General features: G+C 43.4%; 1 protein-coding gene across 1 annotated transcript in view; it reads right to left on the bottom strand.

Annotated features, from left to right (window-relative positions):
* The window catches only part of LOC308157664 (uncharacterized protein), a 42,762-nt gene extending 15,037 nt beyond the window's left edge, over window positions 1-27,725 (bottom strand). The window contains exons 1-3 of the mRNA XM_080531267.1: window positions 27,181-27,725; window positions 24,051-24,126; window positions 21,261-21,339 (exon numbers count right to left, since the gene is read on the bottom strand). Of these exons, the coding sequence (XP_080387393.1) occupies window positions 21,261-21,339; window positions 24,051-24,126; window positions 27,181-27,621 (596 nt within the window). The 5' untranslated portion in view covers window positions 27,622-27,725. The remainder of the gene's footprint in view (window positions 1-21,260; window positions 21,340-24,050; window positions 24,127-27,180) is intronic.
* Window positions 27,726-27,777: the final 52 nt, after the last annotated feature.

The following is a 27,777-nucleotide window of genomic DNA, read 5'->3' on the forward strand; positions in this document are numbered from 1 at the left end:
TCGTAGCCATTTATGGATTCCCTGCCTGCCGACCTCCTGCCTGCCTGACTACCCTGCTCCCTGCCTGATCCCTGCCTGCCTAATACTATTCCTCCTGCCTGACCCCCTGCCTGTCTGCCGACCACTCTGCCTGCCTGACCCCCTGCCTGTCTGCCGACCACTCCGCCTGCCTGACCCCCAGCCTGTCTACCGACCACTCCGCCTGCCTGACCCCCAGCCTGTCTACCGACCACTCTGCCTGCCTGACCCCCTGCCTGTCTGCCGACCACTCCGCCTGCCTGACCCCCTGCCTGTCTGACTACCTGCCTACCTACCTGACCCCCTGCCTGTTCTACCTACCTCCAGCCTGATCCCCCTGACACCCCAACCCTACAATAAATCACTATTATTGTTGTACTACCTGTTCTCCGTTGTCTGCTTCTGGGTTCCGCCCTCTGGTCGTGACAATTAGGGCATAATGTTCTAGCAATGTTGTCACTTAACATTTTAAGAAGGTTATCACACAACATTTTTAAAAAAACTTAGAGAACATTATCCTAGAACATTCTGGGAACTTAAAGAAAACTTCCCGCTGAAAACGTTTTCAAGAACATTAGGGCATAATGTTCTAGCAATGTTGTCACTTAACATTTTAACTCATTGACTGCTTATAGAATAGTAACGTTGGGATTTATTTATTTTTATTTATTTTTTTCGCGGGGATCGCGTTATTGACATGTTCTACACCTAGCGAGTGAATTTCAGACTTGGGTGTAATGTATTTCGGTCCCAGATGGGGGCAGTAGTTCGATAAAAGCCTGGAGAAGGAAGTGGCTTGCTGTGGGTTGTAGTAATGGCGAAACGGATCAGGGTATGTGCCAAACGCTGCGCGGAGCATTGCGGAGCGGAGCATTGCGGAGCATCGCGGCCATCGCGCGACTCTTCAAACAGTTCAGAGTCGGACGATACAGAAAAAGTGCAGAAAAAAAAAAAGTTCTGCAGAAAAAGCTCGTTTTCTCTGTTTATTGGTCAAAATCAGGTGTTTTTGCTGAAACCACCCTATGTTCTACGGCCGATTTCTAAACACTCAAAGAGGCTAGAAACAAACTTTCTTTTTCTGATGAAAGAAGAGAGTCTAACGTTTTGGTAGATATGTTCAATGTTTATGTAGTCCAAAAAGTCAACATTTGGTGGGTCTTCAAAGTTCAGCGAAAATGCCCCAAAAGTCTGGCAGTGTGGAGCTCTCCGCTCTGAACATGGCTGGCAGTCAAATTAAGAAGGTTATCACACAACATTTTAAAAATGTTTTTAGAGAACATTATCCTAGAACATTCTGGGAACTTAAAGAAAACTTCCCGCTGAAAACGTTTTCAAGAACATTAGGGCATAATGTTCTAGCAATGTTGTCACTTAACATTTTAAGAAGGTTATCACACAACATTTTAAAAATGTTTTTAGAGAACATTATCCTAGAACATTCTGGGAACTTAAAGAAAACTTCCCGCTGTTGTCACTTAACATTTTAAGAAGGTTATCACACAACATTTTAAAAATGTTTTTAGAGAACATTATCCTAGAACATTCTGGGAACTTAAAGAAAACTTCCCGCTGAAAACGTTTTCAAGAACATTAGGGCATTTTTTTTTTTTTTTTTTGCCATTTAGCAGACGCTTTTATCCAAAGCGACTTACAATTACGAATTACAGGGACATTCCCCCTGGAGTAACTGAGGGCTAAGTGCCTTACCCAAGGGCACACTAGTAGTGGTGTGGCTTCAGGCGGGATTTGAACTCACAACCTTCTGTAGTGTATTTTCATGCTCTGTAACTATAGCGGTGGGCCTCTAAATACACACAATGGCCTTTTGACATGCATGTGCAGAGGATGTAATATCATCATGGGAAGATATAATTGCATTAGGGCCCGAGCCAGCAAGACCCCCATAACATAAATTGCATTAGAATTGTATTAGACCATAGGGTGAATTGCATTATAATAAGACAATAACATCCTATTTACAGGCCAGAAAATGACCTCACCTACTATGATCTCACTGGTAAAACTTTGTATCTAACCAAATTAAAATGACGTGGACTCTGTTTTGATTGGCTCAGCGACAGTGACAAGGGGGGGGTATAAAATCCTGTGCAGAGAGGGACTCTTTCTCTTTTTGTTCATATCCCTCTTTTCCTTCATCGGACCATCAGCTCCATTGAAGGGGCCATGCTGTGTAACCTGCTTTTTTGAATAAACACTCTTAAATTTGCTCAAGAACTCTTCTTCATGTTTAGCAGTAACAGATACCAAATATATACGAAATAATGGCGAGACTAGCCCACGAGTTAATTAATAGCTTATAAGTAATTATAGTGACCGTCAATTTTCAGCGCCTGGAGGTAAGTACCTTTCTCTGCTCTTTCTCTGTCTCTCCCTCTCCCTCTGCCTCTCTCTCTCTCTCTCCGTTTGGTACGGTGGCTCCCTCCCTCTCTCTCCTCCGTCTTCGCTCCTGTCAGTGTGACTCGGTGCACACACACACACACATACACACACACACACCCTGGCTCGCTGTTTCTGTCTCTCTCCGTATGTGTGTGGCTTTCTCTGCCGCACGCTCTCTCTCTCTCTCTCTCTCTCTCTCTCTCTCTCTCTCTCTCTCTCTCTCTCTCTCTCTCTCTCTCTCTCTCTCTCTCTCTCTCTCTCTCTGTCTCTCTCTCTCTCTCTCTCTCTCTCTCTCTCTCTCCCCCTCTCCCTCTGCCTTTCTCTCACTCTCTGTCTCTCTGTCCCTCTCTCTCCCTGTCAGACTTCCAGCTTTGATGTAATTAAATAATCTTAAGCTAAACAAAAGAATTTAGATTTGTGTTGAGTATCTGTTAGAAATATAAGATAATTACAATTGGATTGAATTTAAAGAGCCGGATTTAGAAATCTGTATTTGTACATAAAATGTGTAATTGTACGATATTGTAGAAGTATCGTGTGTGTGTTTGTGGAGCAAAGGATGAATTGCTTCAGTGCGCGTTTTGCGAATGCGCTGTCAGTAGAGTACTAAAGGAAGACGAACTTTAGTAAGTGTCTATATGAAAAGTGTAGGCTTGTCGACAGGAAATTAACGGAAGACGTTTTGTTAATGGGTCGGCAATATTGATATCTTGTGATAAATCAGAAGAGAGTCTGATAATTGTGTTATTGTAATTGTACGATACTTTATCGTGTGTGTGGTATAACAGGATTGTTATGAGTGTAAAGGAATCTGAATTTCTAGTTTGAAAGAGCATAGTCCTGTTTGTGAGAAGACAAGAGGACCATTGTCCTTTGTGAAGCAGAGCTAATTGCTTTAAGTGCCGTCCGAGCCTTATGCCTGCAGGCGCTCAAGTCCCTCTTTGAGACAGAGGCTGTGGAAGAAAGGCATTAGAGAATATTAAAGTGAAATAATACGTTTAACTGCATTGAAAGATAATCTTAATATTGCGGAGTCGTGAATGTGCTCTGTTTGAGAAGACCGTGGTTTTTCAAGGAAAAACCGTGGGGTAGAGCCCATCCCCTCCCTTTCTGTGTGTCTCATTTCAGAGAAAAAAAAGGCTGCAAAAAAGCACACATGCACACACGGAGTTGAAAATCCTTTCTACTACAAAGGGAACCTGAATTTGATTGTTGCATAAAAGATAAAGTTAAAATCCATTTCACATAGACTGTAGTGGTATAGAGATAAAGTGGGTTGATCGTTGGGGTATTTTAAAGTAGTTTGGGGATATTTGTTGAGTTTTCATTCACAAGTCTAGTGGAAAGCGGGCGCATGCGCGTTAGCCGGAGCACATTCCATACTAAGGGCGTAGCCCAGCAGAGACTAGAGAACACAGATCCTTTTTCCTCCATTTTACTTAAAGTTGGAGATGGAGTGAATTGATAAGCGGGATATTTTAGATGGTTCAAGGCATTCATAGACTGCATCTTGCACGGAGGAGCTGATTAATTAGAGTTAGCCCCTTGACAACCTATTACTTTCACAGCCTATTGTTTTTTACGGGTCTATGGATAATTCAACTGTCTAATGAAAATAATTACTCCACAGGTTTTAAATCAATGTATATGATTATATAATGAATAATTCTAACCAATCGTTCATTCTTTTCGCTTGACGGTTGGGTTGTTTATGGATTGTAGAAAATAATAGATTGCGACTTGAAGATCACGGCAGGGTGGTCTGAAGCAATCGATAAGACATTTTCGGTTGCTTATAGAATCAGATTCCATCTGAGCCTATCAGATCTATGGAAGGAACTTGCTGCCATCTAGTGGACAGATTGTAATAGTCCACTGATAACGTTTACTTCACAGGTTTACATCAATGAAGTGTACGATTGTACAATGACTAAGTCTAATTAATCATTCATTCCTTTCAAATAACAAGTCGATTTCTTTACAGATTGTAATTAATAATTAATCATTTTATTCCTTCCAAAATAAATCGATTTCTTTACAGGTTGTTGTCACTATTCGTATTTTACATCTTTTTATTTCAAGTTAAATTCTTTTTCACAGCTTTTGATTAAAGAAGAGCAGAACAGTTTATATCTGAGGATTGAGCAATCAAGGGTTTTGTGAATCAGAAAGCGTGACCTGCCTTTGTAATTTGATAAATTGTGTTGAACAGCCTTTGTAGTTTAATAATTAAAAGTTGACCTGAACTATAATTAGTATTGACTGAGCAATTAAGTGATACACATTCATACACAATAAGGGAAAAACATTTAGATTAAAACTAAACTAAATTTGGATTGAATTGAATTGAAATTAAATTGAATTTAATGATTATTTAGTTATGATTATTAATAATTAATTAATATTAATTAATAGTGATAGTTGATTGTTGGTGATTAATTAGTTATAATTATTTAAATAATTTAAATTAAATTGAATCAAAAATTTTAATTAAATTTAAATTAAAACACACACACATAGATTACATTTAAGTCAATAATACACAATACCACTGAAACAATCTGTTGTTCTGAATTGTAATGTTCTGTGTGGACAGTTGACGCAGTTAAAAGTTGGACTAGCATCTGTTTAGCAGATACGGCAACAGAAGGTGGGTTGTAAGAAAAGTACACCTTATAGCATATTTTCAGCATATTAAGCAGTATAAATATTTCAGACATGGGAGCCAAACCCAGTAACATTGTGAGGGCTGTTAATACAGACAAGGGAATATTAGCAAATTCATCCCCTGTGGCTATAGTGGAAAAAATGAATCCTCTTGTTAAGGAGATTAGCAAAATGTCAACGAAATGGAATATTCGTTGGGCAGACATTGAACAACCATGGCCAGAAGAGGGCACCTTTGACTTACAATTAATTGCAACATTGGAGATACTTATCAATGCACATAAGGCGCATCAAAAAGGAAAGATTAGATCAGAGAAACGCAGGTTAGAGTTAGCTATTTTAGACCTCTTCAAGGTAGAGGGGCAGAAAGTAGCATTAGCTTGGAATGAGAAAACAGCTCACATGGATCCAGAAAAAAGAGATGAATTGGCCAAAGCAATGGAAGAGAAAGTGAACATTCCATTCTCACACACAGCTCCAATCTCCAGTCCTCCTCCCTATGCCAAGATACTGGAGGACAATTCTCAGCGGATCTACCCTCAGGTCCCCGTCCTAAGTACGAACGGAGCCTTCACTATCAAAGATGGGGGTGATAATGTACTAGAGAGGGGAAGAGCGAAAGTGACCGTGGATTTCGAACCAGAGAACAAGACAGATGACAATGAAGATGGCAGTGGAGGTGAAGGCGAATGTTCCGGTGCTGACAGCAATGCACAGGGAGGTTACAGTGCTCAGATCAGAAAACTAATAGCCAGGGCCGAAAAACAGGGAAGGACAAGACGCTATAAAAAGGGAAAAGAAGAAAGTGGTTCTGAAGATGAGCAGGAGTCTCTGAAGATAGAGAAGAAGAAAGAGAGCTTAAAGCAAAAGAAGAGGATGTCGGAGGAAGAGGAGGAAGAAAGGGTGAAAAAGGATAAGGAGGAGTTAAGAAAGAGGGCAAGAAAACTCCAGAGAAGCCTAAGAGAGGAGGAAAGTTGTATACGACAGATAGAGGAACTGGAAGAACAGATAGCTCAAGTGACATCATTTCATACATCCCAGCCGAACCTCTCAAGAGAATATCGTCAAGTGTCATCACATCATACATCCCAGCCGAACCTCCCAAGGTCTACAGCGACACCAAGGTGGGACGAAAGAACGGAGCCACTAGTAAGCAATTATGGCCTTAGACCAAGAGGGAAGGCATCGGAGGAAGAGGAAATTCAGGGGATCTTCCCGGTGCTGTTTCGAGATAACAAGATAGAATATCGTCCTTGGGGTCATACAGATCTGTCTGAAGTGATCGAAAAACTCCCAGTCCTAGAAGATGGGGGTCACCCTTGGACTAACGAGATGGACGTGAGACTGACAGGGACGCAGGCCGCGATGGGAGACCTGAAAAGACTCTTAGCCTTTATTACAGGATTGGACACCATGCAGGAAATATTGACGAAGGCAGGACTTCATAAATATATCGGTACATCAGTTTATGACCCAGAGCTCTTCGCAGCAAACAGAGGCAGGCTGTGGAAGGCAATCAGAGAGACATACCCTACTCACATTCACCCAGACAATATCATTGTGATGCCACTGGGAGAAGATGAGAATCCCAGAGGTTATGTAGCCCGTGTGCACTCTCAATGGAGAAGTGTGACAGGGAAGGATGCCGAAGATAACCCGTTAGAAAAAGCCATAATCAGGGAAAAGATTCAACAAGGTCTCCCTACCCCAGTTAAGAACAAGTTAGCAGAAGTGGTGGGGCTACGACACATGAACAAGGCTGTTTATATAGACAACGTAGCACACCAAGTAGAATTATTTAGAAAGAAGATTCAGATACAGAAGGCACAAGACGAAGACTCACTCAGAAAACTAACTCAAGTACAATTGACTGAAGGCAAGAAAACCAGAGAGAGAGTGCAGACCATAGCCCTACAGGTCCCATCTCAACCACAGCAACTGCAAACTGTCCCTCCCCAGTCATACCCACAGGGGCCACAAGGGGGGTATCCATACCCACAGGGGCCACCAGGGGTGCAAGTGGTTCCGTACCAGCCATACAACCAGCCTGGCCAAGGACCACCACAAGAGGGATGGACCGCAGCCGGGAAGAAGATGTTAGGACCATGTTTCCAATGCGGCCAGGATGGACACTTAGCCCGTACCTGCTGGAAGAAGAACCAGGGGGGCGCAGGGGGGAAACAAAAAGGAAGATATAGGCCCCCTGCTACACCGGCTCCAGGAGTGGTGAACCCCTACGGAGGCCCACCAGCTGGGCTATAGGGGTGCCCAGAAGATCCGAGAGGGGGGTGCCAGCTGGTGGTGACGAACAGGCCTGAAGATGAACCTACCATATGGGTGTCGGTCAACCAACGTCCATTAGAATTGATGGTGGACAGTGGAGCAGCCTACACCTGTCTGAAGCCTGAAGATGCCACGCACCTTCCTATGTCTGGGAAATATGTGAAGACAATCGGATTCGAGGGAATTAAACAGCTGATCCCTACTACTGAGCTTGTAAGCTTAGAGTACAAAGGACAGAGAGCAGATCTGTCAATACTTGTATCAGAACACACGCCAATAGGGCTACTAGGGAGAGATGCACTATGCCAATTGAACTGTACAGTGAAATGCACACCTGACGGCTGTCGGGTGACAGTGCCACAAGAGAACAGACAGCTGTCTATCATGATGGACAACAACGCATCTATGGTGTATTGGGTGGGAGGGCTTAGCCCAGACCTAATGGAACCAGCAAGGATGTGGGACAATTATATCCTGGCACACATGTCCGAGGCCAGAAGGCCTACTGATCCATTGCATTGTACACTCCAGTATTTTAGAGAAGTTGCAGATGCAAACCCAGATGAGTGGCTGAAGCATCAGCCAAAACAGGTACAGCTTAGTACAAGTTGTATAATCCTAGGCCCTCAGGGAGTGGCTATGAAGATAAACAGTGACACTTATCTAGATCAGGAGCATAAGATTGAGGGTAGCATCCCTCATGTGACACTTATGATATCTGAACACTATAAACAGAAGCATTTAGGGGCAATGATGGCAGACTCAGAAAAAGCCAGATTTGTAACGACAAAAGAAAACCCTGCTATCTGGAGGAGCATTGATGGACAGTTCACAAAACTGATGATCTCTGCTCAAGGAATAGGACATCCGCAGACTGTGAAGCTAATGAACCAGCTAATCCTTCCTGTACAACCTGAAAAAGACCTCAGAGAAGAAATGATACAGAATGTGCCAGCAGACCTGTGGGCAAAGAACAGTACAGACATTGGATTTGTGAAATCAGCTCGTCCATTGAGAGTTGAACTCATACCGGGTGCAAAACCCCCTTGGAAAAACCAATACCCATTGAAGCAGGAAGCAATTGATGGAATTGAGCCACAGATCAAAGGATTGTTAGAGGCAGGAGTCTTGAAGATAACTCAATATCCGTTAAGTAACACACCTCTTCTGCCAGTAACGAAACCTGATGGTTCATATCGTCTGGTACATGACCTACGGGCTGTGAATGAGGTAGTTGTCAGCTATCCAGCCGAAGTTCCTGATCCTCATGTGCTGTTGACTCAGATTCCATCTACAGCCAAAGTATTTACAGTGATTGATTTATGCGGGGCTTTCTTTTCTATACCTCTTAGTGTAGAAAGTCAAGGGTTATTTGGGTTTACCTACAAAGGTCAACATTATCAATATACCAGAATGCCACAAGGGTACAAACACAGTCCTCATGTTTTTAATCAGGTCTTGAAGGAGGACTTAGACGGGTTAGGGCAGACGATAAGTAGTACTGCCATTCAGTACATGGATGACATACTCCTTTGTGCCCCAGATGAAGAAACATGTCACAGGGATTCCGTTAAGCTGTTAAAGGTTTTGGCGGAGAAGGGACACAAGGTGTCTAAAAAGAAGCTACAGTATTGCCAGGAAAAGGTAACTTACTTAGGACAATCTATTACACAGGGACATCGCAGTGTCACTAACGAACACTTGGAAGCTATTCAGAAGGCTCCAAAACCACGAACGGTTAGGGAAATGATGATGTTTTTGGGCATTACTGGGTATAGTTCAGCATGGGTGGAGGATTACACTAGACTGGTCGCTCCATTGAGGGGGATGATTAAGGAAACAGGTAGTGATAAACTCCAATGTTGCATTACTTGGACAAGGGAAGCTGATTTGGCGTTTGAGACAATTAAACACAAATTACAAGAAGCGCCAGCTTTAGCGCTTCCAGATTATTCCAAAGAATTTGGATTGTATGTTTCTTCTTCAGCCAAAGGGAAGTATGCCTGCGCTGTTCTTACGCAACCAACAGGCATTGGACCTAGTCCACAGCCCATAGCCTATTACTCTGTCGCATATTCAGAGGTAGAAATGGGTTTCGCGCCATGCTACAGAGCAATGGCCGGGGCATATCTTATGTACGAGAAGGCAACAACCTTAACAATGGGGTACCCAATTACCATTCTCTGCCACCACAGTCTAAGGAATCTTTTGAATCAAGGCAAGTATACTTTGACGATGCCTAGGATTAGGAATTATTACAGGATGTTGGAAAGGGAAGATGTAACATTACTAAGATGTAACACACTTAACCCAGCAGAGACCTTGCCAACCCCAGAAGATGGGGAACCACACGATTGTGTGAAGGAAGCTATGAGGTACTCTAAGCTTAGAGCAGATCTACTAGCTTTGCCTTTGAAGGAAGCTGACGTTGAGTATTGGACTGATGGATCTTGTTACCGGGTAGGAGAAAGTTTACGTGCTGGGTATGCCATAGTCCGATCCCAAAATTCAGGGTTCATTGTGGAACAAGCCGAGGCTGTTCCTCAGCCTTGTTCAGCTCAATTGGCTGAGTTGATTGCCCTCACAGAAGCATGCAACTTGGGAACCGGACGAAGAGTGACAGTGTACACCGACTCTGCCTACGCCCATAATGTGTGTCATCTACATGGAGCTGTATGGAAGGGACGGGGTTTTAAGAAAACTGATGGTTCGCCTATTCAGCACCACGCTCAAATCATGAAGCTGTTACAAGCCATGATGAAACCAAGGGAATTAGCCATAGTGAAGTGTGCCGCACACAGATCTGACTCATCACATGTCACACAAGGTAACAGGGCTGCAGATGATGCAGCCAAAGCCATTACAGGAGCAGACAAAGCAGGTAAAGTTCTGCTGGTCACACATGAAACACAGTTACAGGGCATGGTCACGCTTGAGGATTTGTTGATGTTACAGAGTGGGGCAAATGCGCTAGACAAAAACCTATGGTTAACAAGGGGGGCTAGTCAGGATGACACAGGTCTATGGAGAAATCATGAGGGACTGGTTGTGGCACCCCCAGATTTATTAGGCATGCTGATACAGGAAGCCCATGGATTAGCACATGTGGCCAGGGGGGAGGTAAGACGCAAGATCACCAAGGAATATGGTTTTTGGGCTCCATATTTATTGGAACAAATAGACCATATCCTTGGTCAATGTGTGGTCTGTTTGAAAAACAATATCAGACCTGGAATACCAGTGGGAACTGGGCATATCCCTACCCCAAACGGGCCAATGAAACATTTGGTGATTGACTATGTGGACATGATTCGTCCTGTTGCAGGATACAGGTACATGTTAGTTGTAGTGGACAGGTTCAGCAGATGGGTAGAAGCATGCCCCACTCGAAAAAAGGATGCTCAGTCTGTAGCAAAGTTCCTATGCAGGGAATTCATACCTAGGTTTGGAATTCCAGATAGGATAGCGTCAGACAATGGTAAGGAATTTGTGGATAAGACAGTAAAGCTTATACTACAAAAGTTGGGAATCAAGCAGAGATTTGGGTGTATTTACTCACCTCAAAGCCAGGGGATGGTAGAGAGGATGAACGGGGTCCTTAAGAACCGTCTTTCTAAGGTCTGTCAGCATACAGGTCTTAATTGGGTGGAAGGACTCCCTCTTGCATTGATGGCCTGTCGTTCCAGTGAGATTCGAGGGCTGCACTTGACTCCCCATGAACTGGCTATGGGGAGAATAATGACAGCTCCCTGTGCACGAACCAGTGGGAAAGGGCCAAGTTTGGCTCTCTTGGAGAGTGACATGAAAGCCTATGTACAGTACATGACTAACCGGCAAAAGAGTATCTCCTCTTATGTGCTCCACAAACAGGAACGTGAAGAGGAGGTGAACGCACAGGAGAGGAAGGACGCGTTGCAACCGGGTGACAAAGTATACGTGAAGGTCTACAGACGGAAGTGGCATGAGGCTCGACGGGAAGGACCATACGAGGTCGTTCGGTGCACTGGGACTGCCATCCAAATCAAGGGGTCCCCCACCTGGTATCACGTTCATCACTGCATCAAGGCACCCGATGAGGACGATGAGGGAGAGCCTCAGCAGGATGGTGAGGAGACCCCTGGGGACGAGGAAGTCCACAGCTTGGACATCCAGGCTGACGAAGATGTTGGTGAGTATCTGCGCCGTGATGCAGATGATGCCGGGGGCCTCGTCCCAGACCCTGTCCAGCCCAGAGATGAGCGGGCCAAGGGAGATCGTGAAGGATCCAGTGACTGCGACACCCCTCTGGGGGGTTCTACCAAGCCTGGTGTTGCCCCTGTTGTCACCCCTTCCGACCCTGACAATGCTCCAGACGGAGATGTCAGCAACCCGGGCGGCTGCCCGGACCAAGGTACCATTGAGAGACACAGACCTGTCAGTGATACACCCCAACCAGACAGATCCCGTGATACACCAAGGCCAATTAGGAGGAAACTCAAGCCATGCCGTTTCAGAGACTAATATACCCCTTAGTGTTCCTACCCCATTGACTTCCTTGGACAATGTTACACTTCACTCACACACTGTTATGCCTGGACGTCAGAAAAGAATGATCACAGCAGGTAGATCTTTTATTTGCCCACATTCACGTTGTACTGTTGATGATTGTTTGATCTATACCGCCGAAGCGGACGAGTGGTATTTACTGGATGCTAAATATGTTACACTTAATCAACACTCAAGCAACACGCAAGAAACTCGTGTGACATTAACTAATGTTGACAAGGTGTTGAACTCGTATTGGTGTGCTAGACGTAATATCGGTGAACAGGTGTCTAGTGAATCCAACAATTTCAAGGACAAAGTTTGTAGGAACGCTCCTGACTATCCACACTACTATAGGTTGGACTGTGAGAAATTTGTGCATGAATATGTTCACGTTGAGTTACCAGGAAAGGTTGAAAATGTTGCTGTGAAGGCTTCTACGAAGGTGATTGTAGTCGCTACTGACGATTATTTGTTGTATGATTCTAATCACCTGGGGACACGGTCCCACCCTAATTCTGCCACTAGTATCATGAAAGATTTTGCTTCAAAAATGAATTATTCTGATTGCTGGATTTGTCAACAGGTCCCTGTAAGTACATCTGCTCCTATGTTTTTCCCCATACCGTTAACTAAAGCAGAATGGTTTCATTATAATTGGCAGGGTTTGGCCCAATTTGTTTTACAGGGCAAGAACCAGAGCTCTTCTTGTCAGCCCAGCACGATTCTGGTTCCTTTAAATTCTTCCTATGCAGGTGTGGATATTGGTGTGTTGGAACGTCTGACAGCAGCAGTTAACGAACACCATAGGCCTAGCGGTGTGGGGAAGGTTATTATTGATAGGCTTACACATTTGTCACAACCAACAGGTCCGAAGAAGATATATATTATCCAAGCTATGTTCGTTCAATTGAATGGTACTGCATTGAGTCCTCATCTGTTATGTTCTGGGAGTGTGACTTCTACACGGTGGAGAGGTTCAGTTGTTATTTCTGGATTGAAATGTAAAGTTGTTGATTGTGCTATGGTGCCTCAAATGAAATTACATGATACCAATACTACCAGACGGCAGAAAGGCACCACGCAGCTTAAGGTCATGCCTCTCGTAAATATTACAACCTGTATTGACATACAATCTCGGCTCAAGGGCAGCGCGCTTCGTCAGCTAGGGGCCGCGTCTTGTATAGGTGGTGTCATTTTCCCGTATCCTGGTACGGAGCTTCAACTCCCGGAGGGTGTGTTTCTTGTGTGTGATAATAATGCATTCTCTAAGCTTCCTGCTTTGAGTGAGGGTCTTTGTTATTTAGCTCATCTGATACCTTTGATTAGGAAAGTTACTCGGGAAGAGATGTCTGTACTTCACAAACAAGCAACCCATCGTAGTCGTAGGGCGTTATCTACCGCTCAGAAGTTTTTTGGCCTAATATTCCCAAGTTATGGTGTCTACAACTCTCAGACTGAATTAAGTGCCCTATCATCCGTTCTTGAAAAACACATTAATGCTTCGGATGCTGTTGTATCTGCCCTGGCTACTGAATTGACTGAAACTAAGAATGTAGCTCTCCAAAATAGAATGGCTTTGGACATTATTTTGGCCAGTCAGGGTGGTACTTGTGCTTTGATAGGCGGTGAATGTTGCAGTTATATTTCGGATTCTGGTAACGCTCTGTATGATTTCCATGAATCTAACAAGAAGGGTATAGAGGATTTACGTAAAGAACACGGTTGGAATACATTGGATTTCTTTGATTCTGCTTTTTCAGGTATTGGTAATATGATCAGGTCCGTCGCTATTATTCTTGTTGTCATTATCATCTGTATTATGTTACTTGGTATTTTAATCAAATGTTTTGGAAAGTGTATTTCTGATGTTCCGGTTAATGCTTTGATGATGGCCGACATAGCTGATGAGCAAAAGCTGGATTCTGCTTTGCTTTCTGATTTTGTTTCCTCTTTTGATGATTTATTTATTAAGTGATGTTTTGTGATTGTTTGCTTCGGTTCCTGTTTGTTTCTTTCTATATCATGTGATTGATGTCGGTTGTGAAGTGATGTAATGGTTACGCGACAATGGAAGCTCCTGATTATGGAAGTGTTATCAATCTGAGACAGCGGTAAAGGCTGTTCTCCAACTGGGGCCATGTGCTAGCAACCTCTGACCCTGCCGCTTCGAGGACGAGGGAAACATCGGTCGTTGGAAATTTCTGTATCTCAGTTTTTGTATTATGCATGATGAACTGAGTGTGGTTTAATGTTGATGTGTTGATGTGTTGATGTGTTGATGTGTTGATGTGTTGATGTGTTGATGTTGTTGATGTAGTTGATGGGTTGATGTAGTTTTTCTGTCTGTCGTTTAGTTTCGGAACACACTCTGCGTGTTCCGAGGGGGGCTGTGTAGTGTATTTTCATGCTCTGTAACTATAGCGGTGGGCCTCTAAATACACACAATGGCCTTTTGACATGCATGTGCAGAGGATGTAATATCATCATGGGAAGATATAATTGCATTAGGGCCCGAGCCAGCAAGACCCCCATAACATAAATTGCATTAGAATTGTATTAGACCATAGGGTGAATTGCATTATAATAAGACAATAACATCCTATTTACAGGCCAGAAAATGACCTCACCTACTATGATCTCACTGGTAAAACTTTGTATCTAACCAAATTAAAATGACGTGGACTCTGTTTTGATTGGCTCAGCGACAGTGACAAGGGGGGGGTATAAAATCCTGTGCAGAGAGGGACTCTTTCTCTTTTTGTTCATATCCCTCTTTTCCTTCATCGGACCATCAGCTCCATTGAAGGGGCCATGCTGTGTAACCTGCTTTTTTGAATAAACACTCTTAAATTTGCTCAAGAACTCTTCTTCATGTTTAGCAGTAACAGATACCAAATATATACGAAACTTCCGATCACAAGTCCAACTCACTATCCACTAGACCACCACTACCCCCCATAATGTTCTAGCAATGTTGTCACTTAACATTTTAAGAAGGTTATCACACAACATTTTAAAAATGTTTTTAGAGAACGTTATCCTAGAACATTCTGGGAACTTAAAGAAAACTTCCCGCTGAAAACATTACGAGAACGTTCTAGGTAACATTCTTTGAACATTTTTAGAACCAAAAATTGCTAGCTGGGTTGTATCATACTGTATTGTATCATAGTGTATTGTATTGTATCATAGTGTATTGTATCATAGTGTATTGTATTGTATCATAGTGTATTGTATCATAGTGTATTGTATCATAGTGTATTGTATTGTATCATATTGTATTGTATCATAGTGTATTGTATTGTATCATAGTGTATTGTATCATAGTGTATTGTATCATATTGTATTGTATCATAGTATATTGTATCATAGTGTATTGTATCATACTGTATTGTATTGTATCATAGTATATTGTATCATAGTGTATTGCAGCGTTTCCCAAACTGTGGGGCGCGCCCCCCCTAGTGGGGCGCGGGGGTACTGCATGGGGGGCGCAGAAATAAAAAATAAAAAATAAAAACTGTGGGAATACTGCTGCTTTTTGCAACATCGTACCTGTGTGAGATAGGCTTTTCTGCTGTTGCTGCTATCAAAAGCAAATACAGGTCGAAGTTGAACATTGAGAATGAACTGAGAGTGGCAGTCTCAAAACAACAACCCCGCTTTGAGAAGATTTGCAAGGCAAAGCAAGCACACACAAGTCATTGATCGTAATTGTGATAGGAATGTGTGGAGTAAGAATAGTGATGCAGTAGAAATTAGTTAATGTTGATATGTTGAATATTTCAGTGGCACAGGATCATTTGCCAAGCACTTATGTTCCTTTTCAACCCATAATAACATATAAAACTATAGTTGGATATATGTGTCTTGTTATTATTAGAAGAGAAAATGTAATGTTTGTACAACTTTATACAATTAATTATATCAATCTAGGTGGGGACCGGGTTAGGGGGGGCTCGAAAATATTTCCAATTACCCAAGGGGGGCCTGATTGAAAAAGTTTGGGAACCGCTGGTGTATTGTATCATATTGTATTGTATCATATTGTATTGTATCATATTGTATCATATTGTAGTGTATCATAGTGTATTGTATCATACTGTATTGTATCATATTGTATTGTATCATAGTGTATTGTATCATATTGTATTGTATCATAGTGTATTGTATCATAGTGTATTGTATCATACTGTATTGTATCATATTGTATTGTATCATAGTGTATTGTATCATAGTATATTGTATCATAGTGTATTGTATCATATTGTATTGTATCATATTGTATTGTATCATAGTGTATTATATCATACTGTATTGTATCATATTGTATTGTATCATAGTGTATTGTATCATATTGTATTGTATCATACTGTATTGTATCATAGTGTATTGTATCATAGTGTATTGTATCATAGTGTATTGTATCATACTGTATTGTATCATAGTGTATTGTATTGTATCATAGTGTATTGTATTGTATCATAGTGTATTGTATCATAGTGTATTGTATCATACTGTATTGTATTATACTGTATTGTATCATATTGTATTGTATTGTATCATAGTGTATTGTATCATATTGTATTGTATCATAGTGTATTGTATCATACTGTATTGTATCATACTGTATTGTATCATATTGTATTGTATTGTATCATAGTGTATTGTATCATATTGTATCATAGTGTATTGTATCATACTGTATTGTATCATATTGTATTGTATCATACTGTATTGTATCATATTGTATTGTATTGTATCATAGTGTATTGTATCATACTGTATTGTATCATACTGTATTGTATCATATTGTATTGTATTGTATTGTATCATAGTGTATTGTATCATAGTGTATTGTATCATACTGTATTGTATTGTATCATAGTGTATTGTATCATAGTGTATTGTATCATACTGTATTGTATCATATTGTATTGTATTGTATCATAGTGTATTGTATCATAGTGTATTGTATCATATTGTATTGTATCATAGTATATTGTATCATAGTGTATTGTATCATAGTGTATTGTATCATATTGTATCATAGTGTATTGTATCATAGTGTATTGTATCATAGTGTATTGTATCATACTGTATTGTATCATATTGTATTGTATCATAGTGTATTGTATCATAGTGTATTGTATCATAGTGTATTGTATCATAGTGTATTGTATCATAGTGTATTGTATCATAGTGTATTGTATCATATTGTATTGTATCATACTGTATTGTATCATAGTGTATTGTATCATACTGTATTGTATCATAGTGTATTGTATTGTATCATAGTGTATTGTATTGTATCATAGTGTATTGTATCATAGTGTATTGTATCATAGTGTATTGTATCATACTGTATTGTATTGTATCATAGTGTATTGTATCATATTGTATCATAGTGTATTGTATCATATTGTATTGTATCATAGTGTATTGTATCATAGTGTATTGTATCATACTGTATCATAGTGTATTGTTGAGCTGTATTTCAGTCCACCAGGACACGGCTGCCAAAGAAAACGATTTAGAGGATTGTTCTCTTTTTTTCAGACGTTAAGTGATTTACGGTAACGCTGGCCGGTTTCCCGGACGGACCCAGATTAAGAGCTGGACTAAATCACCTCTCAACAAAGACTCTCCCCTGAACACGGTTCTACGACCAGGACTAATCTCATCTGGGTCAGAGACGCTTCTCTCTCTGCAGTTGAAACACTGTAGCTATCTGGTAGGAGAACGGACATAACAAAGGACGTTACGTAACGTGCTGTCGAGCCACACAGACACTGTGTTCTTTAGCTCTGATCCCATTGGTCGACTGAGAGCCCAGGAGCGCAGAGCCTACATATTCTATGCCCGGAGGGGGAGAGTGTGTTTTCTACTGTGTACATTCCTTCTGACTGCATGTGATCCTATCTGTCTAGTCTACGTTCGTACAGTCTGGGACACATGTTGCCTGTAGGGAGAGGACAAACACAGCGTGTACTACACACATGTACACACACACACACACACGCTCTAGCACACACGCACACACGTTCTGGCACTCACTCACACATACACAGACACACACACACACACTTGCTCTAGCACACACACACACACACACACACACACACACACACACACACACTCACACACTCACACACACACGCTCTAGCACACACACACACACACACACACGTTCTGGCACTCACTCACACATATACACACAAACACACTCGCTCCAGGACACACACACGCTTCAGTACACACACACACACACACACACACACGTGGCAGCGGGGGGGAGTCACCGTGTTCTCATTTCATTCACATGTATAAATAGAGCAGTAAGCCCTACAGCCACGTAAAGGGCTCAGAGCACGGAGCTGGATTTAAAACACCTACGCCCCGCCCCCCGCCTGTCTCCAACGGCGACGCGCACACACACACACGCACACGCACACACACACACACACAGATAGGATCATGCCTATTCATTACTCCTCTGCAGTTGAAGAATCAGGATTTGAGTCCCCCTGTATATCACATGTCAACACGCCCCCTACTGGCCGCCCCCCCCCCCCCCCCTGGCTGACGCTCCATTAAAAAAGTCTAGTCTCATAGACTTCAATGTGATACCTTTGGGGGGTTGGGGGGGACAGGCGACAGAAGCTGTCTGTGTTTGGCCTGCCGTAACACAGTAACCATGCTGTCTGTCTCCAGGCTGCAGAAGGGGACAGCAGCTAATGAAGCGTTTGAATATCTTCACATGACATGAACACATTCACCTGACATTAAAGTCACTTAAGCGGCCGCTTTTATCCGAAGCGACTTACAGACAATCAGTCCGTTTGTCTAAAGGAAGTGAATCGGCTATCACAATCCGTCATCGGGAGTAAAAAGAACCTTCGATAAGAACAATAAGTACCACGGCCGTGTGGAGTCTTGTAAGATGGCTCGTTGGGATTCAGAGACTTTCCTTGCGGTGTTCTCCCCTCTCCTACGGACGACTCTTCTGACGGCTTGGCTTCGCCGCTTCGTCAGTTAACTAGCGTTGTGCTTGCCAAGCTAACAAGCTAACAGATAACCACACACACACACTCTGTTTCCAGATAGTACGGGGTGGGACATTCGGACGCTGACGCGACAAACCGTACCCGTCCGACGGCGAACAGACGCCTCCCTTCAGAGCGCTGATGGACATCATATCCACATTGTGAACCGCTAAGAGGCTGGATGAACGGTACAGCTACAAGCCACCGTTATCTAGAGTGAGGACGGTTCAGTGCTTCTCTTTACGGTCTGTCTGCCTGTCTGTCTGCCTGCCTGCCTGCCTGCCTGTCTGCCTGCCTGCCTGCCTGCCTGCCTGCCTGCCTGCCTGCCTGCCTGTCTGCCTGCCTGCCTGTCTGCCTGCCTGCCTGCCTGTCTGTCTGTCTGTCTGCCTGCCTGGGAGGGTTCATCGTCTGCTGTTATCGTGGCTGAGTCAGCGATCCGGTTGTTAAGTCGTGACGTGTTTCCGGGTCCAACGTTGGCTGAGGCACTCTCTTCGAAATGCCTCAGTAATAATAATAATTCATTATATTTATATAGAGCTTTTCCGAGGCTCAAAGACGCTGACAATATGGGAAAAACAGGAAAGTGCTGTGTCCCTTGTTGTATGAATAGATCCGAGTCTAAAAAACGATTGGACTGTCATTCTACCACTGTAGCAGGGAATTTCTGGTTTGGACCCGGAAATTGCTAAACGTCACGTTTGACGTCAGACTTTAATAGAGACAGGGCACGTTACCCTACCTGGTGTCCCCTATACATCTGTCACTACTGGAGACTGCTGCTCTCTGAGAGAGAGAGAGAGAGAGAGAGATTAATAGAGACAGGGCACGTTACCCTACCTGGTGTCCCCTATACATCTGTCACTACTGGAGACTGCTGCTCTCTGAGAGAGAGAGAGAGAGAGAGAGAGAGAGAGAGAGAGAGAGAGAGAGAGAGAGAGAGAGAGAGAGAGAGAGAGAGAGAGAGAGAGAGAGAGAGAGAGAGAGAGAGAGAGAGAGAGAGAGAGAGAGAGAGAGAGAGAGAGAGAGAGAGAGAGAGAGAGAGAGAGAGAGAGAGAGAGAGAGAGAGAGAGAGAGAGAGAGAGAGAGAGAGAGAGAGAGAGAGAGAGAGAGACAGACAGACAGACAGACAGACAGACAGACAGACAGACAGACAGACAGACAGACAGACAGACAGACAGACAGACAGACAGACAGACAGACAGACAGACAGACAGACAGACAGACAGACAGACAGACAGAGAGAGAGACAGTGACAGAGAGAGAGAGACACAGAGAGAGAGACACAGAGAGGGCTTACACACCGGCAGTTCCGAACGCCGGTTCGCGTTCGCGTACCGAAACCTCCGAACGTTGGCGCTGTCTGGCGAACGAGCCCGCGTTCATACCAGTGTATCGTTCGCCAGACATCGCCAACGTTCGGAGGTTTCGGTACGCGAACGCGAACCGGCGTTCGGAACTGCCGGTGTGAAAGAGGCCACAGAGAGAGAGAGAGAGAGGGAGAGAGACAGAGAGAGAGAGAGAGAAACAGAGAGAGAGACAGAGAGAGAGACAGAGAGAGACAGAGAGAGAGACAGAGAGAGAGAGACAGAGAGAGAGACAGAGAGAGAGAGAAAGACAGAGACAGAGAGAGATAGAGACAGAGAGAGAGACAGAGAGAGAGAGAGACAGAGAGAGAGAGAGAGACAGAGAGAGACAGAGAGAGAGACAGAGAGAGAGAGAGAGAGAGAGAGAGAGAGACAGAGAGAGACGGAGAGAGAGACAGAGAGAGAGAGACAGAGAGAGAGGCAGAGAGAGAGACAGAGAGAGAGAGAGACAGAGAGAGACAGAGAGAGACAGAGAGAGACAGAGAGAGAGAGAGAGAGAGACAGAGAGAGAGACAGAGAGAGACAGAGAGAGAGAGAGAGACAGAGAGAGACAGAGAGAGACAGAGAGAGAGAGAGAGAGAGAGACAGAGAGAGAGAGAGAGAGACAGAGAGAGACAGAGAGAGACAGAGAGAGAGACAGAGAGAGAGACAGAGAGAGAGAGACAGAGAGAGAGACAGAGACAGAGAGAGAGACAGAGAGAGAGAGAGACAGAGAGAGAGAGAGAGACAGGAGGAGGAGGTGTAGAGAGAGACAGAAGGAGGAGGTGTAGAGAGAGAGACAGGAGGAGGAGGTGTAGAGAGAGAGAGAGAGAGAGAGACAGGAGGAGGTGAAAGAGAGAGACAGAAGGAGGAGGTGTAGAGAGAGAGAGACAGGAGGAGGAGGTGGAGGTGTAGAGAAAGGCTGGGCAGAGAGAGAGAAAGGAGGAGGAGGAGGAGAAGAAGAGGAGATGTTTACCCCATGGCTGGGTTCTGCAGGACTCCCATGATCCTCTGGATGCGGTCCATGGCCAGGTTCTCCTGGAAGCGGCTGAGCCCTGAGGGAAAGAGACAACATGGCGTCGCTGACTGGTTCATACAAGAAACTCCAAACAATGTTTCATTCGCCAAACGTTTGGAATGTTTGCCCTCCCCGAGACAACACACAAGAACTGCACCCCCCTCCCGGCTGTGTAGTTCCAATCAACACAGTTTGTTGACTCTGGCGAAGAAGCGGAACGTACCACTTTTCTAAAGTTCGTCTCGAGAGGAGGGACGGAATGAACCATTGTTGGGAATGACAGCGGTTGGTAACAACAAAGGGGAGGTTATTCGAACGGCTTGTTTGAAGACGGCATTTCACAGTGCGTTTTGGGGACGTTTCGTGAATTAAATCAAACGGAAGGAATTCAGTGGATGATCAGACTTTGACAACCTTTTGTTTCTCTTCCGAATCCTGTGCTAAAAAGGAATTATCTGTGGGGAAAAAAAGGTCACCGGTGAAAAACCAATATATCGGCTATCGGTGACATTGGCCTCCCATAAATCGTCATCGCTACCAAAACATCCAGTAATGGGTCGGGCTCTTGTAGTGGCTACCTTATCTTATACCTGTCATACCTAGCTCTGTAGCTCTGTAACCACCATGCTTTGAAGTTGCTGTATGTGTTTGTGTGTGTGTGTGTGTGTGTGTGTGTGTGTGTGTGTGTGTGTGTGTGTGTATGTGTGTTTGTGCGTCCGTGCGTCGCTGTGTGTGTGTGTTTCATTCATGTGGTTTTATCAGAGCTTTTATCTGTGTACCAGTCTTTGGTCTAAGAGGACCGTCGAACGCTCCTCCGAGCCTTTCATCCTGGGCTGCTTGTCGAGGACGTGCCCAGGTACACCTTGTTACCACACACACAATCCGTTCACATCTTTAACTGCCCTTTTCTAATCCGTTTCATACGAGTACCTCATGATTAAACCCAGAGATATGAGGAACAAACACAAAGACTTCATCCGTTTGGATCTGGTTTTTACCGTTATATAACCATGAACTCAATTCTAGATTTTCCAAACCGTATGGTGTTTTAAAAGGCTTCTTTATCTACTGTAGACTACGACACAGACACAAGGGTGACACCTTAACACTAGAACAGCCGTGCCTTTTTTACCTACTAAAAGAGCCGCCTCGGGGGTTAAATGGACCCCCTCTTTACAATGCTAAGCTCCTATTTACACACAACGACCACTAGTTGGCCGCTTGTAAATTAGCCTGCTTCCTACACAGAAAAACTGCAAAATAGCTTCATACTAGCTTATCCTGATGTGATATTGAAAATGTAAGGATACTGGGTGGTAGAACGGACATATATAGGAAAAGTCCTGGGGCCTCATTTATAGAACGTGCTTAGATCAATTTTGATCTTACCCGTGTCGTACGTAGAAAACCACGTCAACGTAGTGATTTATACAATTTCAACGTGAGTCAATTTGACCGTGGAAACGATCGTAGCTCTACGTCGAGTATTCATTTGCTTACGCACATTACCTACCGGTTATGCGGAGTTATTACAGGCATGTGAGCCGCACTGGAAAAAAGTTGCCTACTGTAATTCATGCAAAGTTTAAGTGGCTCATAATAAAATTAACGATGTTGTTATCTGCCGAGAAAATGAGTTTAATTCAAGATTTAAAGAGAACATGTTTATGATTGTATTTCAGTCTTCCTTTATATCCCTCCGGAGCTGTCTATCTCCCCTAGTGCGTTCCACAACGGACCTTGCCCGGCCACACGCTAAATTATACTGGAGTTTCTCCGGTGTCTGGGAGTTCGCAAAGGGAGTTCGCAATCATGTTTTCAATGTCACCTGATAAGAATAAGACCATTATATTATTACAGTATAAGCAGCACTCGAGTTGAGGTGGGTTGAAAACAGTCAAAATCGTCCCCCTTCTAAAACTGCCCTCCCCTCTTTCCATACGTTATGTCATTTATCAATGAACGTGGTATTACTGCTATTTCAAGGTGCGAGGGGGCACGCACACATGCAATGACACATTTTTACTGACACTGAAGTCACTGACGCTGAGGGGATGCTAAAATTGTCTGATAAAATCCACCATCCCCCCTGATTTTCTTTTACAACTTGAGTAGCCTACTGAGTATAAGCATTTGCCTGGTTAGTTGTCATGATCAAACGTTACAAACGCAACTTACCGAGAAGCCACCCTTCTCTGCCCTCTCCCGCTTCCAGACGAACGCCTACCCTATATTATAGCACTTGTCTTAATTGAGCCGCTATAATTGAGCCTCTATCACAGGGCGTTAATACACCTCATTCACCTGCGTTCAATTCCAAGTATATTTGGTATTTATAGAAGGAAGCACGTACGCAACTTTAAACCATCTCAGCCCGTTTTATAAATAAGGCTTACGTCCGTTTAGAAAAATGTGCTTACGTGAAAGTCAAAGATGACGTTCAAGTACTTTTTTTATAAATGAGGCCCCTGAAATTCGAAATTTTGCAACAATAGAAAATGTTTCTTTACTCACAGGCCTCATGGCTGTTCTAGTGTTAATGACCAGACCACTCATCTCGTGAGAGTGTGTGTCACCCCCCCCCCCCCCCCCTACCCCGCCGTGATAGAGGTGCTCTCTGTGGTGATGACGGTGAGAGCGGTAACAGAGGGGACAGAGGGCAACCCCACTGAGAAGGCAGGGGGAGCGGAGCGCTACAGCGGGGATTAAAAGGGCTGGAGGAGGAGAGAGATTACAGGTGTCACTCACGTTCTGAGTACCTCCCGGTCCGCAGGCCTCGCAGGATGGCGGTGAGAGGCCGGACATAACACTGGAGCTCCGTACACTGGGGAACAATCCACACAACAACGTCAGGGTCAGAATGGAACAGAATATACATGAACACTTTTGGGTTGTACTCTTTACAGAGGGTTGTGAATGTTGATGCACAGCGGCCAGACTGAACAAAGCGAGGCCCAGTACAGTTGATGCGTGGAAGTCTTACTCATTGAACTTTGTAATTTGATTTTCCATATACCCCCAATCCGGAATGTGTTATATTTCGACTATTTGGCTATGACATCCGCTACACTACCCTTTTTGTTTTTTGTTTTTCTTTTCTTTTCTTTTTTCCTTCCTTTCTTTTCTTGTTCTGTATTGTCATTTTGATGTGTTGTTAAAAGCAATAGAAAAATCTTGAATGGAACAGAATCGAAAACAGACACTGGTCAGCACTTGTGCGAGTGAACGGCCATTGTAAGAAAGAAAAGTCTTTGATCAGACAGACACACACTCAGAAGACTAGAAGACCTTCCGTTTACATTGACGTTTACATTGTTGCCATTCAGCAGACGCCTTTTTTTAATACTTTTTTTCTTTTCAAAACAGACAGGTCATTGTGGGTATTGCATTCTTATGTCTTCAATAGTTTGCTTTGTGTCACAGGTTACTTTGTCCATTAGTCATAATAGATTCAGGGAATATCAGTATCACTCTCAGTCCATCTTGTCCTCAGAGGGAATCAGTAAGGTTGTACAGGAACTTTGTGTGCCCTTATCCAATCTCTCAGTCACAGAAGGAATAATTGAGACAATAGAATTAAAAAAAAGTAAAATTAAACAGGTTGTGATAAATTATAAAAAGAAAAAACATACAGAGACCATTTGCGTTTGATAACACACAAACCCCCCATATAGAGCTAAGTTGGGGAAGAGGAGGCAGCATCCACCCCTCTGTATAATATCCATTTCGACCAATACCTATACATTTTATCAACACATAATCTCAAGGAGAAGGTGAGACTCTCCATCTCAAATATTCCCTGTATTATTGTTATCCACTCTCCTTTTGTTGGAGGATTCTTATTCAACCATTTCTTGGTTATTGCTTTTTTGCTAGCTACCATTCATATTTTAAGGAGGTACTTATCCTGAGTACTAAGTGTGGTCGGTATATTACTCAAATATACAATATCGAATCTACATTCAATCTCCATTCCCATTATCAAATTATTTCTGAAATTATCTCTAGCCAATATGATTGAATTGCTGGGCATTCCCAAAAAATAGCATTCCCAAAAAATGTGATAGAAATCAGCCATTGAATTGTTGCACTCTCTCCAGCAATTCCCGGCTCCCGGTGTACCATTCTGTAAACATTTTCTTCTTGGGGTAATAAAAAACCTAATAATGTTCTTCCATGAAAATTCTCTCCATTGTCCAGAGCTAGAGGTGGTGGATTGTATTTTACATATGTTCAACCATTCTTCCTCAGTTAGGACCTCAGTTTGCTTCCTTCTCCCACCTATCCCTAACATATAAGGTGGAGTGATTCTTGGTGGACTGTATACTCAGATAAATTCTTGACACCAGTTTCTTGTGGGTGTTGCCCTTATACGCATCAATAAAAATGTTGACTAGACTCATTTCAGAAACCTCATTATTTTTTATATTCTTATCGAAGTAATGCCTCAGTTGTAAATACCTGTAGAAATCTTGTTTCTCTAGGTTGTGATTATCAATAAGATATTGAAAGCTCTTCAAGCCTGTATTAGATGAAATTAGGCAATATGATGTAATTCCCTTCCTGGTCCATTGTTTAAATCTTGGGTCCAGCTGTCCTGTCAGCAGACGCCTTTAACCGAAGTGACTTACGGTACTATGAATAAATACATTAAAGTAAATGAATCATCTATCCACCCGTCCTAGTAGGAAAAAGTCATCTTTGCTCAGGCCTCGGGCCATTGGCAGTCGTTGTGCTAGAAGACGTTTTTCTTTCTTTTTTCGGACACTGGGGAAACAGTACAGGGGGTGTAGTAGATGTCTCAGGAGGGACAGTTAAGGTGTAGCCTGAAGAGATGGAGGTCTTCAGTCTACGGCGGAAAATGGGGAGTGGCTCTGCAGTTCTGACAGCCGTGGGAAGCTGGGAAGACCTGGGAAGACCAACCTCCTCACATCAGTTGAATACAGCACATGACTTACAAGGCAAGGCCAAACAGAGAAAGGCTGAATTCTCCATCTATCCCTTGATCTCCAGTAGATGTGGAATGATCAGATAGGCCTAAGCGATGGATATGGCAATAGTCTAATCTAGCCCTCTGATCAGGGTTCCCACAGGTCCTTGAAATCCTTGAAAGTTTGTGAATTTGAGAAATAAAAGGTCATAAAAGTTTTGGAAAATAGACATGGGTCATTGAAAGTGCTTGAATTCTCCCCTCTCTCTCTCTCTCTCTCTCTCTCTCTCTCTCTCTCTCTCTCTCTCTCTCTCTCTATATATATATATATATATACATATATATATATCATTGAAAGTGCTTGAATTCCCCTCTCTCTATATATATATATATATATATACAGTATATATATATTCAAAAAAAAAATACTTAGCTCGTCAACTAGTAAATAAGTCTCTGTATTGCTTAACTTTATACATATTTCACAATATATTGTTTTGCTGTGCTGTGGTAGAGAAGGCAAGAGACCATCTAGTGTTCACACATTCAAGCCTCTCTTTTTAATTGTTGTCTGTGAGCGGATAGTTCCTATTATATAAATTCTCATGTAGATCTGTCTCAAACCATTCCGTGTTGGGTCCTTCAATTTGAGGGAATTGAGTCTTGAAAGTCCTTGAAAGGTGCTTGAATGTGATGTTTCAGAAGGTGTGGGAACCCTGTCTGATTCAACTATATGGAACTGTTGCCAAACAGAGAAAGGCTGAATTCTTCATCCATCCCTTGATCTCCAGTAGATCTGGAATGATCGGATAGGCCTAAGCAATGGATATGGCAATAGTCTAATCTAGCCCTCTGATTCAACTATATGGAACTGTTGCCATACCTTAAGGACGGAAGTAGCGGCGAGTAGGAAGGATTCATTGGTAGTATACCCAGGGCAACCCTCACCTTATGGGCAAACAGCTTATCTCCCCGATCCCCGGTCTCCTCAGGAGCTGGTGTTTCCCTCTGTCCTGGCAACCCTGCGCTATACGCTCTTTTCCGACAACCAGGCGAGCCGGGGATGTTCTGGAGGTGCGTCCCACTGGGCTCACTGTCCCAGGGAGGCATGGAGGTGGTCCAGAGGGCCCAGGGCTGACTCTGTTGACCAGACAAGATATATCCCTGGGGGTCAGACTGACCCTGTGGGCCAGGGGAGATGTGTCCCTGGGGGTCCGACTGACCCTGTGGGCCAGGGGAGATGTGTCCCTGGGGGTCAGACTGACCCTGTGGGCCAGGGTAGATGTGTCCCTGGGGGTCAGACTGACCCTGTGGGCCAGGGGAGATGTGTCCCTGGGGGTCAGACTGACCCTGTGGGCCAGGGGAGATGTGTCCTGGGTCCCCATTCATCGTCCCACAGCGACGGCTGCAGACCAGTCCAGAGTCGGGGGATATTCTGAGAGATTCCCCCGATGATGACAATGGCGATGATGATGATGATGATGGTGGTGATGATGATGACGGTTGGGGTAAGGACGGCTGTTGTTTCCGGCTGTCTCCGTGTTG

Source organism: Nansenia antarctica, assembly GCF_963989245.1.
Source record: "Nansenia antarctica genome assembly, chromosome: 5".
Lineage (NCBI taxonomy): Eukaryota > Metazoa > Chordata > Actinopteri > Argentiniformes > Microstomatidae > Nansenia > Nansenia antarctica.